Below are 17,181 nucleotides of genomic sequence, written 5' to 3' on the forward strand. Positions count from 1 at the left end.
ATGCCAGAATAATGAGACAGGCAGCACGCGTGTATTTTTGTTTAAATCAAGCTCTTAAAGGCCTGTTTTTTAAAATTTCACTTTAAACATTAAAAACGTGTAAATGAATAAACATATGAAACAGTTTAAAATAAATTCACGGCATTTCCTGCAATGAAATAGCTGACGTCTCATCTTCAACAGGATAGACTTACTTCTTTATTTCTCTTTAAACATAAAAACTAATAAATAAATATAAACAAGAATAAAATAATTGCATTATTGAACATTGGAATTATTTTTAGATGAAAATAAAAACAATAGGCCTTAAATTTTTAAATAAATTCAGAGCACTGTCCACTTTGAAATAATAAAAATAATTTCCCCCTCATTTATAATTCCTCATTGAGATGTTATCCCTGTACATTTCTGTAAGCTTGTAATCTGTTAATTGTAATGTACACTGACTGATAAAAACAAACAAACAAACAAAAACAACTACTAGACTTGAAGAATCTCAGTCAACTCAGGGGTCTCCAACAGATGATTCGACTTTCAGGTGGCAGCCCTAATTATTTTCCACTTTTAAATACATTTTGTTCCATGGGTGGTCTGTGTACAGTTTCTCTCCAACTTAACTGCTTATCCATCTTTACTTTCACTTCAAACTAGTCTAATATAATGTATTTACATGATAAACTACATCGTGCTATACCTCAAACCTAAAATCACTTCAATACTGTCAACATACCAAATTATCAAAAATCACTATACACAATTAGTTGTGCAGACCTACGATCACCTTTTAGCCCCAAAACTGAATACTACAAGATACAAAAATCCAAGAGCTTAAAATGATCGATCATTGTTTTCACTAACAATTTGCCTGCGTTTAGTTAGGTTAGAAGGTTAGAGTGAGGATTGTGTTTTAGTGTAAGGATAGACCATAAGACTAGGGAAAGTCCCAACGACTCCACAGTGGATATGATGGAAGCTGGAACAACAGACCAGTGTTTGAATACTCAAGAGGGACCAATAGAGGGGGAAAACGAGAGAGAAAGAGAGAGAGAGAGAGAAAGCCTGCAGCACATTCCCCACAAGACACTCACTTCCTGTCTGAGAGTCTTACTCAGCACTCAGGAGGAAGAGGAGGATGAGGCCCTCACACATACTCCCCTCATTATGTGGGTACGGAAGCCAGTGAAATAATTCTCTAAACAACAAAGGGAAAAAACAAAGAAAAATACAATGATCATATTTGTTATATGCTAGAGGGCCTTTTTCCTTTCTCAGGCAAAGAGTTTCCACTTGCCTTCAAAGTAATATATTCTCACACTGTACAGAATTTGTGGCCTACAAATGAAGTTGTGTGTGAGAAAAACATTTCAACATATGTATTTAGTACAACTCTTAGCATTAGCATCTTTTACACAAAGGATAGTGAGTACAGTAGCAATACCTGATGCATAATGTACTGAAAACATTATCACTACATACTGAAAATACCTGAGAAAACCTTGTACTTTCTCATCACGACATTCAACAGTTCTTTTTTCCGTTCAAAGACAAAGCTACCCAATAATAGTCTGTGGTTTAGGAGAAGGAAAACAAATTAGTTCAATGAAGAAAATGATTCACTTAGCTTAATTGTAGGTTGTTGTTGCAGTTACTCAGCAAACATGTTGTTACGATGTGTGCACACACACTGGCCCTCCAGGAGGCCATGCTTACTGAACCCTCATCATTACTAGTCTGAGCAGGGAAATCCACAGAGCTCTTCAAACTGGCCAATATACAGAAGAATACAATGGTAACCTATGCTTAAAAAATCCATGGAAAACCTTGTTGCACATACAGACACACTCAGTTTGGATAATAGGAGGTTGAAGAAAATGTTACCTCTTTCCCACACTTGCCCCTGGTCTCTTTACTTCAAAACTAAAGAGGGCACAAAAGTTGTCTTACACGGTTCGCTGTACACATAAAACTATCTTTCAAGCTTTCATGCCTGTGTCAAGGTCTCCAAGCCATTAACTTGGAAGTTCTATTCCACGGTGCCAATAGTACAACAATAAACGCAGATGGCTGTCAGGGTGAGATTTTGTTGTCACTTTACACTCTATTTACTGATCTAAGCCCAAGAACCTGTGTCCCCGCTGTTCCAGAGACAGTAAAGTTGTAATTGCTGAGCAGTTAATAATTTCCATTTAAAATCCACTGATGCAGAGTATGCCAAAACAGGGGAGTAAAAATTTGTTACACAGATTTGGTGCAAAATCTAACCATTGTTGACTATTCGAGAATTTATTAAAAATGGTCATAAATCCCTCCAAAATACAACATTAAGACACCAAGACCTTGAAGAACACCATAGAAAAATACATGCTGTAATTTGGTATCAAAAACTTTTGACATTTGGAGATTTCTGTAAAAATTGCATTTTTCGGCTATTGGATGGCAAGCTGTCTGTTCTGGAAATTGCTCTGAAACTCCCTTAGTGTCAATATACTTTGGAAAGCCATACATCCTCTGAATGCCATTGTAAAGTTTCATGAGGCTGTGATAATCCTAGAGGTCACTATTGCTCACTTGATACAGTGAGACACATGGATACAATTGGGCTCACTGAATCCACTACAGTCTCGGCTTTCTGATCATACCCAATTTATGCAATTCCAAGACTGTTTAGGGACCCCAGTATGCAGAAATATTCAAAATACACCATTTTTACAATAGGTGAAAATAACTCATTTATACCGCATGCAAACAACTGCATGGTTTTTGCCCCAAACTGCATGGGATTAGCATAAAGTGGAGATGTCTGATGTGTGATGAGACTCTTGGGTAACCACAGAACCAATTTTCATTCAGATATCTTGAGGTGAGAGGTCAAGGGACGCCTTTGAAAATTTCCCCTCACCAAGATTTAGCATTATTTAGCCCCCTTCCCTACAAGCTAGCATGAAATTGGTACCAGTGGATACCCAACAGCCTTGCTGTAGGTCGTCTAGTTTCATATGATACCAGTATCTTCACTCTAACTTTAAAACTGAGCGCGTTTAAGTCTCTGAAAGACGTAATGTCACGGGCATCCTTGTGGAGTTTAAGAGGTTAAGTGTACACTGGGGTTTGGCTTCAGCATGGCGACATACTGGTGAATCACAAACATCTTTTAATGGGAACAGAGAGCTTCAGAGTCCTTTTTATTGTCCAGAATTTACGCAACCCCTCATTACATGCCTCTTTACCAGTCTGATGTCCCACTCTGACCCGTTTCTTGTACTTTCCGACTACAGCCAGGATTATTATTTGGAAAACATTTTCACATTCCTGATTTAAAGCAAATATAATTGGGCCTAGACTTCTGATACATTTAGGTAAATTTAATTGCAGGATTTTTCTGGCTCTACATTATTAACTATGGTGGTATGTAATATCAATTTCAGCAAATATGCCAAAAATGAACAGATTCCAGTTTCTTAGATTTGAAGATTTTCTGCTTTTCTTTTTTTTTATATGAGTGTAAACTAATATTTTTGGGTTTTGGACTGTTGGTCAGAAAAAAAGAAAAAAAAATTCATTAATTAATCGACAATGAAAATAATTGTTAGTTGCAGCCCTAAAATCGATCAATCAAATGGTGAATAAAATTCAGGGATAATTCAGGAACACAACTTGATTCTAATTGCCCCAAAACAGTGGGTCACATTTGTATTTATTATAAAACTGAATAGCCCAAATTCTTAGGAGGTAAGTGACAAAAACATGTACTCTGTAAAGACAAGTGTCAGGCTCATTTGCAGTAAATACATGCACACAGCAGCTATTGTTTACCTGCATCACACCACCATTCCTAATTATACTAATAAGTTGGCTTCTTGTCTGAAAAAGTCAACGGAAGGTAATTTATCTAAGTATTTAGGCACTCATCAACCAGACGTGCGCTGGGTACAATGGACACCATATAACAGGATTTGATCAATACGGCCTCATTATCATATATTGGATGCAAATGAAACTGCAGCAAATATATTGAATTCATGCATCAAAAACAACAAATGTACATAATCTATTTAGTCCTAAGCTTCTTCCTGCTGTTATACCTCTTTTTCTATTCTATGTTTTAAATTAGAGCTATAATGATCACTCAATGAATCGATGAGACAGAAAATTAATATGGAACTATTTTGACAGTCACTTTATCATTAAAGCCATTTCATAAACAGAAATTCCAAATATTCTGTAGTTCCAGCTTCTAAAATGTGAGGATTTTCTGCTTTTTCTAATTTATATCATAACTGCACATCTTTAGGATCTGGACTGTTGGTCAGATGAAACAAGACATTTAAATGTCACCTTGGGCATTAGGAAATTTCAATGAGCTTTTTTTTTTTTTTTTTTACAATTTTGTGACCTTTTATAGACTAAGCAATCAAGAAAATAATCATCAGATTAATCAATAATAGAAGAAGATAATCATTATTTGCAGCTCTATTTTAAACTTATCTTGTTTCCTTCCATACTAATGTTTATGTGATGTATAATGGTGTACTCTTTCTGTGCAATTTATGTATCTATTGATTTAAACATTTATTTTACAATTTACAGTTCAGACTTTGTCCACCATTTGGGGAAAAAGTCATCTTTCACACAACACTACTGATGTAGGTGCAGGGCAGAAATGTGTTATCCATATGCCAGAGAGTGAATGAATGTTTAGCCATGCTTTACACAAGCAATTTGTCCTCTGCTTCTAAACCTCAAAGCAGTTCTGTTAAAGGTATACTATGCAAGATTTGTCGGTTGGTGTTTGTAAACACAGCATCCAAAGTTGGCAGAGCGAGAGAGAGAGAGAGAGAGAGAGAGAGAGAGAGAGAGAGAGAGGAGAGAGAGAGAGAGAGAGAGAGAGAGAGAGAGAGAGAGAGCAGATGTGGTCGAGCAAGCTAGATAGTGAATGAAGAGAGCGAGCAGCACTGGCGAGAACAAAGACATGAATCGGATAGATAAAATGTTATTTTCTGATTGTTTCACGGCGGTTAGTTCTAAAGCACAAATAAACACACCCATGCAACCCTGTGGGAAGGTGCTGCATTTTGTGTGAATGCAGAGCTTCATCCTGTCCGCTGTGGCCTATCTGCTCTACGTGTGTGTAGCTCAGCCGCGACCCTGGTCAAGCAGACACACAGACCTGCAGCTCTTTATAGATCCATGACACAGAGACAGAGAGCAGAGCGGAACAGAGGAGAGAGACGGAGACGGCGATGTCACCTGGTGGCTACACCAGGAGTCCCGACCTCACACCCTGCGCGCTGTTATTCGCTCGGGGCAACCATCCACTGCCCAGATGCCCAGAAATGTCACGAACACAGCAAAACAATGAGAAAATAGGAAATTCAGGCAGATAAATACACTGCAGATAAATACACCACCACACACTTCTAGTGGGTCATAAGTGATGACTGAGAGGGATTACTTTTTTATGAGTCTGTACATTGTTTTTTAGGAAAGTCCTGTATAGTATACCTTTACAGATTAGCCACTGACATAATATTTCATAAAAGAGGTGGGTATAAATGCTATTTCCAAAGCATAGAATAGTAAGAGTTTCAAATGTCTGTGTCTCTAAAATATTATCTGCAGTCATAACACTTTCAATATTTCTATACTACTATTTCAATATGAACTATTCTGCACTAAGTGGTCATTGCAGCCCCGAATTTGCAAACTAGTGCAAACACATTACCTGGGTCAGAAAGTTGAGATGATGACTTATTGTTATTTGGGAAGCGATCGCAGCATGATTTGACCGGTGGCTCTTTGCCGAGGGTCAAGCACACTTAATTTTCCAGGACAGAGAAGCCAAAGATTCAGTCACAGACAATAAAACACTGAGCAAAAATATACTGGAGTTCCCATAAAATTATTTCATTATAGTCCAAACTCTGGCCTTCAGAACATGATGTACCATGTCAAAATCTACAGCTTATCCAATCAAAACACAGCCAGATGTTACACAGCTCTGACCCAACTGAATGAGACTAAAAGAGCTATTCATTAGGATTTGAATGTTCCCCTATGGCTACAGAACAAAAAAAGAGAATCTCTGATCCAGTGAGTTGAAACAAATTTAGACCAAGATTGTGGCTTTGTGAAGTCATTAGTCCATTATGTGAAAAAACTCACAAGATGCTGGGACTGTGCAATGTCTACTAAGAGATAACCGAGCTACATACGACATAACCAGACATCCTGGATTCTTCCTGAAGGCCAGAGGTCAAAGGTTAAAGCAGTTTCACAGTCGAGATAATATGGTCTTTAAACCTGAACCTACAAATGACCAGAAAGACCAGAACACAGAGGAACACAGCAGCCTTTTCTATTCTGCATCCCAGCTGCAATGTCAACATGAGCAATGTCAGCCATGATGTCATGAGACAACAATTGAGAAAAAAGATGTTGGCAGAGATAGGAGCCCAAACTAACAAACTGTGAAGACGCAGTTGACTGGATAGATTACATATAACTTATACATACACACAGACAGACACATTAAGGCACACTGAGTGACGTGGCGCACGGTATGTCCGGGAGTCTCGGATTTAGGGCCGGTCTCTGGTTAAGTTGTTTTCCTGGAAGAGTTAGGGATGACATGGAGCTTTGAGGAATGTACTGAGCAGCGAGGCAGCAACCAGGACAATCTCAAGGGGAACTACGTGTGTGCGTGCCTGTGTCTGTGTGTATAGAATAAAGGATAAACTTACTTCAACAACACAAGCTGCTCACTGAAGACTAATCTCAAATTAAGCAGAACTACCAAATTTGAAGGATAACAGCTTTCACCAAATACCAGAGATACAATTTTAAGCCATACTAATCAGCACTGTGCACACAATTTCACATTTGTTTTGATCACAGCATGAATATAAACGATAATGTTCCTCCTAAGATCCTGTTTGGCGGCTTCTCTGCTGTTGGCGACTTTCTGTCTTCTTGTGGAATTGATAAAGAATCCATCCCTCTTACCTAATGCTATTATATTCCACACACTTGTGTTTTGAAATATGTGATAAATGACCTCAACCTCTGAGTTTCCAGGGACTTCTCAACAGGGACCGCCTGGTCTCTTTATGAGCCTGTCATTGTTTGGTTAACTGTTCACTGTTGCTTGCACTTCATTAGGAGAGATCACAGTGTGAATAACTTTTTATCACCACAATAAGTTGGGCAAAATGCATCAATGGCAGTCATTAAAATGTAATTAATGTAAATTTTATTGCTAACTGCTACCCTACTTGTATACTGGCTTGATTCTGCATTTACTTCTCAACATTCAGTTCCTTTTCATAACATTTTTTGTTCAAGCCAGCCAAAGCTGTTGCATCAGTTGTTTATGTATGCAGGCCATTTCACTAAGGACTAAGCAAACTGGATGTTCAGGTCAATTTCAGTTTAGTCTACAAACAATTGTACACCATGGGAGTTTGTGCAGCGACGGCCTGTGGTTGGAGCATGTTACTACCTCCATACGTACAGCACGACTGGTATATCATTAATGATAGATCTCTTGTCTTTGACCTCGTCAACCTTCTGTCCAAACTCTAGTTTTAAGCCTGTCCATAAGTGTAAACTCGGCCTCTTCTCTGCTGTGGTCATCATACAATTTTCTCCTGCTTATAAACGTAATGACACTAATTGAAGACTCAAAGCTAATTGGCTCGGCTTAATTGCCCTAATTGATTCGTTCCGGATCACGCACATGCCACGCTCAAGTTTCCTGACCATGCAAGCAAGGAGTCCTACAATTTTAAGTAACTGAAATCAGTAATTGTGCATTGAAAATGTAATTTTATACGTCTTACATAAACAAAGGGCCATCAGAAGGCTGCTAAAGTGTGCAGCTTCCCTGACACAAGGACAGGCTACAATTACAGTTGAAACGTGGACAGGATGGAAGTTGAAAACACATTATAGAGTGAAAATATTTCTATATATCACTAAACTTTGTACTTAATTACTTATTTGTTTTTTTTACCTAATAACATGACTTCCAACTTCTTGCGGTCCACTCGAAACCTCTCCTCAGTCCACTCCGGGTCTGGCAGCGGATGGGGTCCGCTCAGATCTTCCTCTGATCCCGGGAGGGGAGAGTCGGTGCTGCGCTCACTGTTCGAGCCCTGGTCCGACTGCTGCAAGTATCCGCTTAAAGTGTCGCACTGGGCAGCCATTGCGCTGCACAGCAACTTCTCCAGTGGCCACTGCGTTTTAAAGTTAAGTTGAGCTGAAGCAAAGCTTTGAACTTCTGTTCTGGAAAACTTCTTTTTATTCCGTCACTTCGGAGTGTTGTGCGAGCTCATTGCAGCGCAGTCGACACTTTCCCTCTGCAGTTTCTTCAAGCCCTTTCGTTTTCCCCCATTAGGCAAACTTCTAAAAATAGTTGGGAGCACACTGATCCACTCGCTTTAGATTGTCTGCCGAGTTAACGGAGCACCAAACTGCACACAGCAAAATCACCAACCAACTCCTCAGCAAAGTTTCACGTGTCATCTTGCAAAAAAAAAAAAAAAAAAGGCAGACTCCTCCCAGACAGATTTTTTGTGCATCTACCTCCCCCTGGGTTCTTGAAAAGGCATCCGAATTTTAAAATCCGAGAGAAATTCACTGGATTGAATTTGTTTTTGTGGGATTTATGGAGTGTACAAAGTTTATGTCTCACTTGGGGGGAATCTGTTCAGGGATTATAGCCAATTATAGGCAACCAAATCAGTTATTATGAGCTGAAAATGATATTACAAGTCAAATACAAAGGCAGTCTCGACCTGAGTATGAATGAATATCTATATACCTCTTTTCCTGGCAGGTTTATAGTTCATAATAAAATACCACGCAACCAATTCATTGGTTTACAGAGGAAACACTATACGTCCTGGGAGTGGGTTAAGGGAAGCAATACAGGAAAAGGGAAACCAAAACAAATGTGGAGAAAAGCTTCATTAAGAGACCCAGAACAGGGCAACAGTCCAAAAAACAAAAAGATGGAGTAAATTGTATGTGTTGATGCAGGAAAAAGTAGTATCTAACCAGGAGGTGCAATAAAGGTCACTGAACTCAGTAATGTGTACAATCGAAAGTTTGCAAGTCCCTATAGAAATATAATTCTGACAGATGTCAGGGGTTATTCTCATGCTGTGGCCAGGAAGTGATTAATGATGGCTTCCAATGATATATGGCCTTGTTAAATGCAGTTTTCCAGTTTTTGTGTTGTTAATTCTCCACATTTTGTATTTAATCAGCGTCTAATATTTTGCTTTGCCATATCTGTGATCTGTCCTCCATCACCTGTGCCTGCCAGGTCAGTCACTACAGATGTTTTACCATCATCATCATTATTCTTTAGTTGGCAGCTGGAGTTTTCATTACAAAGCAAACAGTAATGCATAGTGCAGCACTACCACAGATTTCTCCCAGTCCACTTCCTGCTCATTTGGAATGAAAACCTCCATCACTCTGAAATCTGGGGTGGAAATGACCATGTACCTGACTTTGTTTTTAGGGAAATAGATAGACTGTATTTCTTAAAACTGTCTTCACCTACACTTACAAGTAAACTGAAGTTGAAAAGCTCCAAAGCTACAACTGAGAGCAGTCTGATCAAGTCACATCACCGTTGCACTGCAGAGATTAAATATGTGTGTTTACATTAATATCAGTTAAATTATAAACACTTCCAAATGAGACATAAGCTGCTCCATTAATGGATCAAGGTGCTGTACATAGCTTCACTGGTGTACAGAAACTGTGCTGCAACAGGCAGAGGTGATGATAATGGGCGATCTAATTTCAATAGACATGACATCTTATTTTCATTTCATTGCTAATGCAAGACACTATAATAGCCTCTGTGCACATGACTAGCCATTTAGCAAATGGGCCTGAATTAAATGTAACACAAACATGAATATTAAGTTGTCCTGGAGAGAAATGGCCCTCTGTAAAAGGCTTGTGCAGTAAAAAGTAAAGGCTACCACCTAGTGGTCATGTAAATAATAAAATAAGAGACAACCTCTGACTTGTTGGTTTATAGAAATTACACAGAAACAAAGAAATTTTATGTCACTGCAAGATTTTTCATAAATTCAGTTTACTCATGTGTATTGCCAAAAACAATTTGAAATTCACTTTTTGATTAATATTTTTAATGCAAAATAATGCAAAATAAATTCAGTGTAGTCTTGTACAATATAAATCTCTTAAAAGAAAAATACAATTAGGCCATCTTACCACTGCTAATAATAATAAAAATAATAATAATAATAATGCCAATTTAAGGGAAAAATAAAATAAACAGTAAAAACAAGTCATGTCAAGTCAGAGTAGAGAAAGTGCTTCAAGCATAAAAAAAAAAACCACCTTGACTAGAACCAGTGCGGATGAGGAGTTGCAACAGTGCGGTCATATTTTGAGGTGTTCAGGGATGCATCGTTGTTGCGGAAACTTCACTCTCATTCACATTGCATACCTCTGAGTCCATTCTCTGGCAACTTTGTTGTATCTAAAGGGAAAAGAAAATCAAAGTGGGTTTTTTTTAAAGAAGAGCTGACTGAAGTTTTTCCATATCCAAAATTCTTTGGCTTTCATACTTACTTTTGTCTGTCTGATTTGTATATGTGTGCAATGTCTGGGACAAGCGGATCATCTGGATTTGGGTCACATAGCAAAGAGCATATGGATAATAAAACTGGAAAAAAAGACCAAAAATCAGTATGTACACCACAAATACATGTATGACTTATATTCAGGTTTCAGTTAAATGAAAAATTAAAATTTTTTTTAACTTCTCGGCTCATTCTCCATATGTGTATGTAACTACAAATAGGCAAACTTAGATTTCAAGAATTGAGATTTGGTGACAGCACGGTGGATTGCCTCACTAAATGGGCATTGCTGCCTCTTTATGTTTAGTATAATGCAATGTGCCCGCCTTTGGTGTTCCCTCCCCATGTTGTGTTTTGGCCCAAGATCCTAATCTTACCATAAACACATCTAATTACATCATTGTTCTGGTTTGTACCTGAGTTAATCGTAAGTACACATCAGAACTTAAGCACTGTTGCTGTAATGTACTTTAGTATACTATGCAGGCAAAATGAAGAAATTGGTTACCTTTTGATACAGTAAGGGCAGGCGACCACTGTGACCTCAAGATGTCAAGGCAGATGCTACCATTGCTGTTTATGTTTGGGTGATAGATTTTGGTTGTAAAGGCAACCTATGGAAATAACAAACAAGGCAGAAATAGGAAACAAGTAAAGAATTTGGTAAATAACATCATTTATTAAAAAAATACCACTGATATTTTGAGCTAAAAATGATTTTCATTATTAATTGTTTGGTCAGTTAAATGTCAGAAAATAGCTTTTTTTAAATGCCATTTATAAGTTCAATGTAAGCTGGAAACAGAATATTTTTTAGCATTTTTTCTTGAAAAATTACTAACAATTAATCAAGTATCAGAATAGCTATTGATTTATTTTCCATCAATCGGCTCTACTTTGAGCTAATTGCCTAATCTCTAAGATAAATAAACATACCTTTGGTGGTTTAAAGGGGTAGTCAGTGGGGAAATGGACAGAAAGGAAGAACACTCCTCCATGATATGGGCTGTCATTCTGAAATGGGAAGTAAAATGATTGTTAAATTAGGCCTATTAGTGTATCCCTATAGGATCAAATACTTTTGCAGCAAGAAAGAGAGCATGCATTTAGATTATTATTTGCCTTTCATTTTAAGTACAACAAAGGAGATGAATGGATAATTGAGACATGGCGGTATCGTGGATGTATTACGAGAACTGGATACAGCGTAGGAGGCGGGGCCCTGTTCATTCCTATGAAAGTTGCTCAGCATGAAGCCAAAACAGCCACTTCCCACTGTAAAGAAATTATGAAAACATACTGCGCACGCTCTATGGGCCCCAATGCGCCTATAGAGCGTGCTCATTAGAGACTTCCGCCAGCTGAGATGGCTAACTTCCAGTTTAACCCTCCGGCTAACTTGAATGGGGATAAAACAGTTCAGTCATGTGGCTCTTCTAGACTTTTGAAATGTGATCAGACCGAATGGATTAAATTCTGAGAGTGAAATGAGTCATTTCGCAGGAGTTGTGGCGCTCAAAAAAAATGATCCGTTTTATAGCTACTCCTTTTCCCATGATTGAGTGCGGGAAAAGTGCTTTTTGGGCCCCTGTTGGACCCAGAAATTGTTAATCCACTAACTGTGGACTAAGACTGACTAAGTCAAATTGGTTTCAAAGCCCAGCACTGTTCCTGGGGGGTTGTGCGGTATTTTCCTTTTTCCTATTGTCTCAATAATGCCATGGGCTTCCGTATGTATGTGGGAGAGAGAGTACCAGTCTGTGCTCTCCGTACAGAATAGAAAGGGCTGTAAAGTCAACGTAAACACTATTGTCTAGAGATCCAGAAGCAGCTTGGTTTTAAAAAAAAAAAATCCAGGAAACAAATCCAGAAAAAGCTCACCGGTCCCGTGATGGTTGCTTGCCAGTGAAACACTAAAGGTGACAAAGATAAAGAAACAACATGTGAGAAGATCATCAAGACTTCATACCCACAATACGTGTTGTACAGTCCTCAAATCATAACAAAATTCACAACAAGAATGGCAGATTACAGGATTAAATAAGAAGAAAATGACATGTCATCCTCATACTTACTGTCCTCCCCTACAGGTCCAGCTGAACATGAAGCAGGAGGATCCCTCTGTAAGTCATTCAACTCCTGGGACAAAAAACGAAAACAAAACAAAAATAATTTAACAGTTTGAAAGATTAATCTTCACTGTAGCAACGTACATCGCTTAAAAAGGCAGAAGACTTGATTGGCTTTTAAAATGTAGACTAACGTAAACTAACGACTAAATTCGGGACACGAAAAGCAGCTAAAAACACAACTTGAAGTGCCTTCACACTGCGCTTTTGCTAACTATCGTTAGGCCAACTTAAGCTATCAGCTAAGTTAGCTAACGTCAATTTAAGTTTAACTATAGCTACTTAACCGTCCTCTGTGTAATGTCATGTCGTGAAAAACGGACTTGTTGGTCTTGTCAATTCATTTCCATTGATTAGAACATTTACAATAAGGTTGACACACACTATCTACAATAATCAACCCGGTTGTGTTAGCAAACAGACCGCTAACATTAGATGAATGACTGGCAATAGCTACGTTTCCGTAACGTTATCGCTCCAACCTTTTCAATAGCGTAACGCTACATCAGATAAATGAAGAAAAGACGAACACACTTACCTTCTGTATTCTTTTTAAAGCCATGGCAAATCTTTCAGATGGGTTATGAGAAGCTACGGTGTTAACTTTGACAGCTGTCAGCTACAAATACGCTCACTTTATGCCGACTCGGTGCTGTTTGTTTTGACAAACTGGTTATTTCTTTTGTTTCCGCGTTTTTGTTCGACGACGAAGAATAGAGAGGTGCATTCTGGGAGTTTGAGTTTTCAGTCAAGCCACTTAAAGGGACCGTTCACCGAAAAATACGGACACAGTTAAATCCATGAAACCACTCGAGCTCGGTAGACTTAGTAAATATAGAGGATAAGACCGGGTAAGGGCAGGCCACAAAAAGAAAATAAAGACTGATATGGCGCTATATTTTATACCATCCAAATACTCTGATTACTTCAAAAAGCTTCAAAAAGTGTGTGGATATGTGCCTTTCATTGTAAATCTAGAGGCCATAACCTTGGCCTAGGTTGAATATGGGCTCATCTTTGGCCTCTTTTCATTCCATTTAAAACACTAGAGACAGTGGCATTCTGTCTTATGTATTGCCCTAAAATCACTGTAATGACTCATGTTTGACCTTTGAAGAGCATATTACTTGATTTGGACAGACCAGACAATTATGTACGTTTCACTAATGAGATGTTGATATCTTGGGACTCTGGTGATTAAAGCTATGTAGTAAAATATTGAATTACTTGACCAAGCACTACTTAGAGGAAAAGGTTCTCGCTGGTGAATAATGGCTGTCCTTTTGTATACAGGGGATGACATCACCATGAGCATAAAATATTGGTACATAAAAACAAGGTGAGGCAAGTTTATTTGTATTGCAATTCTTCAACACAGAGGCAGAAACAGCATTTACAAATAGAACTGGATGAGTGCTACTGAAATACAATTAAATGAACTGAACAAAAATACACAAAATATTGAGTTAAAAGAAGAAATAAAAGTTATAGTACATTAATAGTACAGAGCAGTAATAAATACCCTTAATATAGAGAATATAATTAATCAAAGGCACATCAGAACAAGGAAGTCTTTAATTTGGATTTGAAATTGGCTAAAGTCATCAGGAAGCTGGTTCATTCTGTGTGCAGGATAGTAGCTAAATCCAACATGGTGTTTGGTTTTGACTCGAGGCACTGCTCCTGAACATCTAAGTGGCCTATTAGGTTTATATTTTTCAAGCATAGAAATGTATTTTGGCCCTGAGTCATTGCGTCATTCATAAACAACACTAGCACTTTATAATCTGCTCTTTAACTACCTGGAAGCCAGTGTAAATATGTAAGAATGAGAGTAAGTGCTCAGGTGTCCTGCTTCTTGTTAGAGCTCTCAGAACAGGACTCTGAATGGGTCTGCAGGGGTCTGTGGGGAAAACCAGACAAGAGACTGTTGCACAAGGCCATCTTGATGAAATGAAGGCATGAATGAGTTTCTTTTAATCTTCTATGGACATAAGAGTTGTAATTCTTGCTACTGTATTTGCAGATGTGGCTGTTGATGTGGCTGCTAAAAGCTAAGCTCTGAGTCCACATTATAAGACCAACATTTCTAACTTGGACTAGTCTTCAAAGACCTGGAATCAAAGTGAGCAATAACTGAGTCTTTTGTACACATTGCCAAATACATTTATCTCGGTCTAGTCTTTATTTATCCAAAGGAAATTTCATGGCATCCAGTTGCATCCATATAATGAGTTTAGAGTAATTTGCAGGATTTGGCCTAGAAAGAGCGTGTACAGGGTTGAATTATAAAGGTCCAAGAATCAAACTGAGGAACTGAGGACTCTGCATGTTGTAGGCTGAGACCTAAACCAACTGAGGACTTTAGCAGACAGCCATATCAAGTTTTCCTGTTTATAAAGTATGTATCAAAGGCTGCATTAGATTCCAGCAGTGCAGCCTGATATTTTTCCTGAATTATTATTCAGACTAAAATCATTTGGTGCCTCTACAAGTGTAGTCTCAAGCCAGTAAAACCAGAATAGAGAAATTCAAAAACACAATGTACATTAAAGAAGTACTTGAACTAAATAAAAGTAACTTTATAAATAAGTTCCCAGCTTTGAGATAGGTGTATATGGAAGCATCCAGGCTTCCTGATAGGAGTGAGCCATTGCAGCACAACCAGTTTTTAAAAAGCTATACACACAAACAGATTATTATTAAAACAGTAGAAAAAGATTAGATTAGATTAGATTAGATTAGATTCAACTTTATTGTCATTGCAAAGAGTACAACTACTGAGGCAACGAAATGCAGTTTAGCATCTAACCAGAAGTGCAAAAGAAGCAGTAAAGTGCAGTGCAGTGTATTGAACATAGAATATGTATAATATATAAATAGAATGAACAGTGGAGGTAGGTATGAATATGCTAAGATATATACAGTGTGAACACTAGTGACAGTGAACAGTATGAAATGTAAACGCTAGGAAATGCAGAGTAAACAGCTCGAGGGATGATAAGAATATGATGTACACACTGTAAATCAGATATAAACACTATTGACAGTAGTATAAATATGAATACACTATAGAAGATATGACCAGTATAGACAGTGGTATAAGTGTGGTATAAATAATGAATAGATATGAATACACTATAGGTCTCTTATAAGCAGTATAAATATGAATATGAATAAATATGAATGGGTTAGATATAAGCAGTATAGACAGGATATATAGTAATAGTAAATATTGGTAAGTAGTAGATAAGTGGCCCAGTCTTGAAGGAAGGTGTGTGGGGGTTGGAGATAAGGATAAAAAGGCTCAAAATGTACACACATCAGCTGATTCAGTATCTTCAAAGGCTGGAACATCTATTGCTGTTTGGCTTAGTAAACTATTATTTTTTCAAAGTTGTTATAGCAGCAAATCCATGATAGGCATATATAATTGAAATTCTTTTTATTATTATTATTATTATATTTAATTTTCATCACACACACATAAAAATAACATCTACAATCAGACTTACAAACATGCACACCCCACATTCAAAAACAGATGCTCACAAGGAAACTGATTGGACTGAATGTTCAGGTCCACCTTGCACAGAGCTTAACTCCTGAGAGAGCAAAGGGGAAATCCCTTTGGACAGGAGATAAGCATACAGACACATAGAGTACAGTACATTGTGAGAAGGGACACATCTGTCATCTTTCATGCCTGGACTGCTGCATTCCTTGAAACCACAGATTGCAGCAAATTAAGAGATTTTATGTTTATTAACTATATATTGGTATTATATCTTCAGCACTGGGTGCATTGAATCACAACAACTCATAGCTAATTCTTAACATTTTCTCAGTACACATTTGCAATCAGTGTCTGACTCAGTTTCAAAGACATTGCTTTAAAATAGGGCTGACTTTCAGTGAAATACTTTATCTTAAGGTGAAAAACTAAATTTCAGCTCCCACAACTATTAATTTTAATGAAATTAATGCTAATCTGGCTTCTTTGGGATTCAAATTCTGCTGAAGTATTGCAAAGAAAATTGCATTCCCCTCCTTCATTTTTCATCTACATGCATTTCATTATTTGGAGGAAGACAGTTAATTAAAAATAGTTGATTAGGTACAATAACTGTGCATCAGTATTTATGTTCATTGTCATGTTCTAATTATTTTTAGTTAAAACTGAAATCCTGTTGCTTAAGTAAAAACAAAAAAAACATGATGGCAAAACACAAAGCCTCAATGAATTACAGCACATGTAAACTACATCACTCAGAGAAAAAAGACTGCTCTAATGACAGTGATCTCATACACTGACTACGTGTGACATGCAGTTTTAAACCAGATGCACATATAGTTATCAGTTCCAGCTTGGTGTGACTGCTCTGCCTGCAAAAGTTGGCAACTCACTGACTGTGACTGGA

At 37.7% G+C, this 17,181-nt stretch overlaps 2 protein-coding genes across 2 annotated transcripts in view; both read right to left on the bottom strand.

The window, feature by feature from the left end:
- LOC122997037 (protein bicaudal C homolog 1-like) overlaps nt 1-8,522 on the bottom strand; it is a 64,288-nt gene extending 55,766 nt beyond the window's left edge. The window contains exon 1 of the mRNA XM_044372938.1: nt 8,012-8,522. Coding sequence (XP_044228873.1) covers nt 8,012-8,204 — 193 coding nt within the window. The 5' untranslated portion in view covers nt 8,205-8,522. The remainder of the gene's footprint in view (nt 1-8,011) is intronic.
- A 1,521-nt stretch (nt 8,523-10,043) lies between these two features.
- On the bottom strand, nt 10,044-13,487 carry LOC122997478 (ubiquitin-conjugating enzyme E2 D4-like). Its single transcript, XM_044373636.1, has 7 exons — nt 13,299-13,487; nt 12,707-12,770; nt 12,513-12,544; nt 11,568-11,645; nt 11,140-11,245; nt 10,621-10,714; nt 10,044-10,528 (listed from the first exon to the last, which is right to left on the bottom strand). Exons 1-7 carry the CDS (start codon nt 13,320-13,322, stop codon nt 10,483-10,485), a joined length of 444 nt encoding a protein of 147 aa, XP_044229571.1. The 5' UTR covers nt 13,323-13,487; the 3' UTR covers nt 10,044-10,482.
- Nucleotides 13,488-17,181: the final 3,694 nt, after the last annotated feature.

This window comes from Thunnus albacares, chromosome 14, assembly GCF_914725855.1.
Source record: "Thunnus albacares chromosome 14, fThuAlb1.1, whole genome shotgun sequence".
Lineage (NCBI taxonomy): Eukaryota > Metazoa > Chordata > Actinopteri > Scombriformes > Scombridae > Thunnus > Thunnus albacares.

Excerpts from the sequence above, each read along its gene's own strand:
- LOC122997478 (XM_044373636.1), bottom strand. The coding sequence starts at position 13,322 with ATGGCTTTAAAAAGAATACAGAAG. Across the intron at positions 10,715-11,139 it reads TGCCCTTACTGTATCAAAAG|TTTTATTATCCATATGCTCT; the intron begins GTAACCAATTTC and ends CTTTTTTTCCAG. Across the intron at positions 10,529-10,620 it reads TACAAATCAGACAGACAAAA|ATACAACAAAGTTGCCAGAG; the intron begins GTAAGTATGAAA and ends TTTTCCCTTTAG.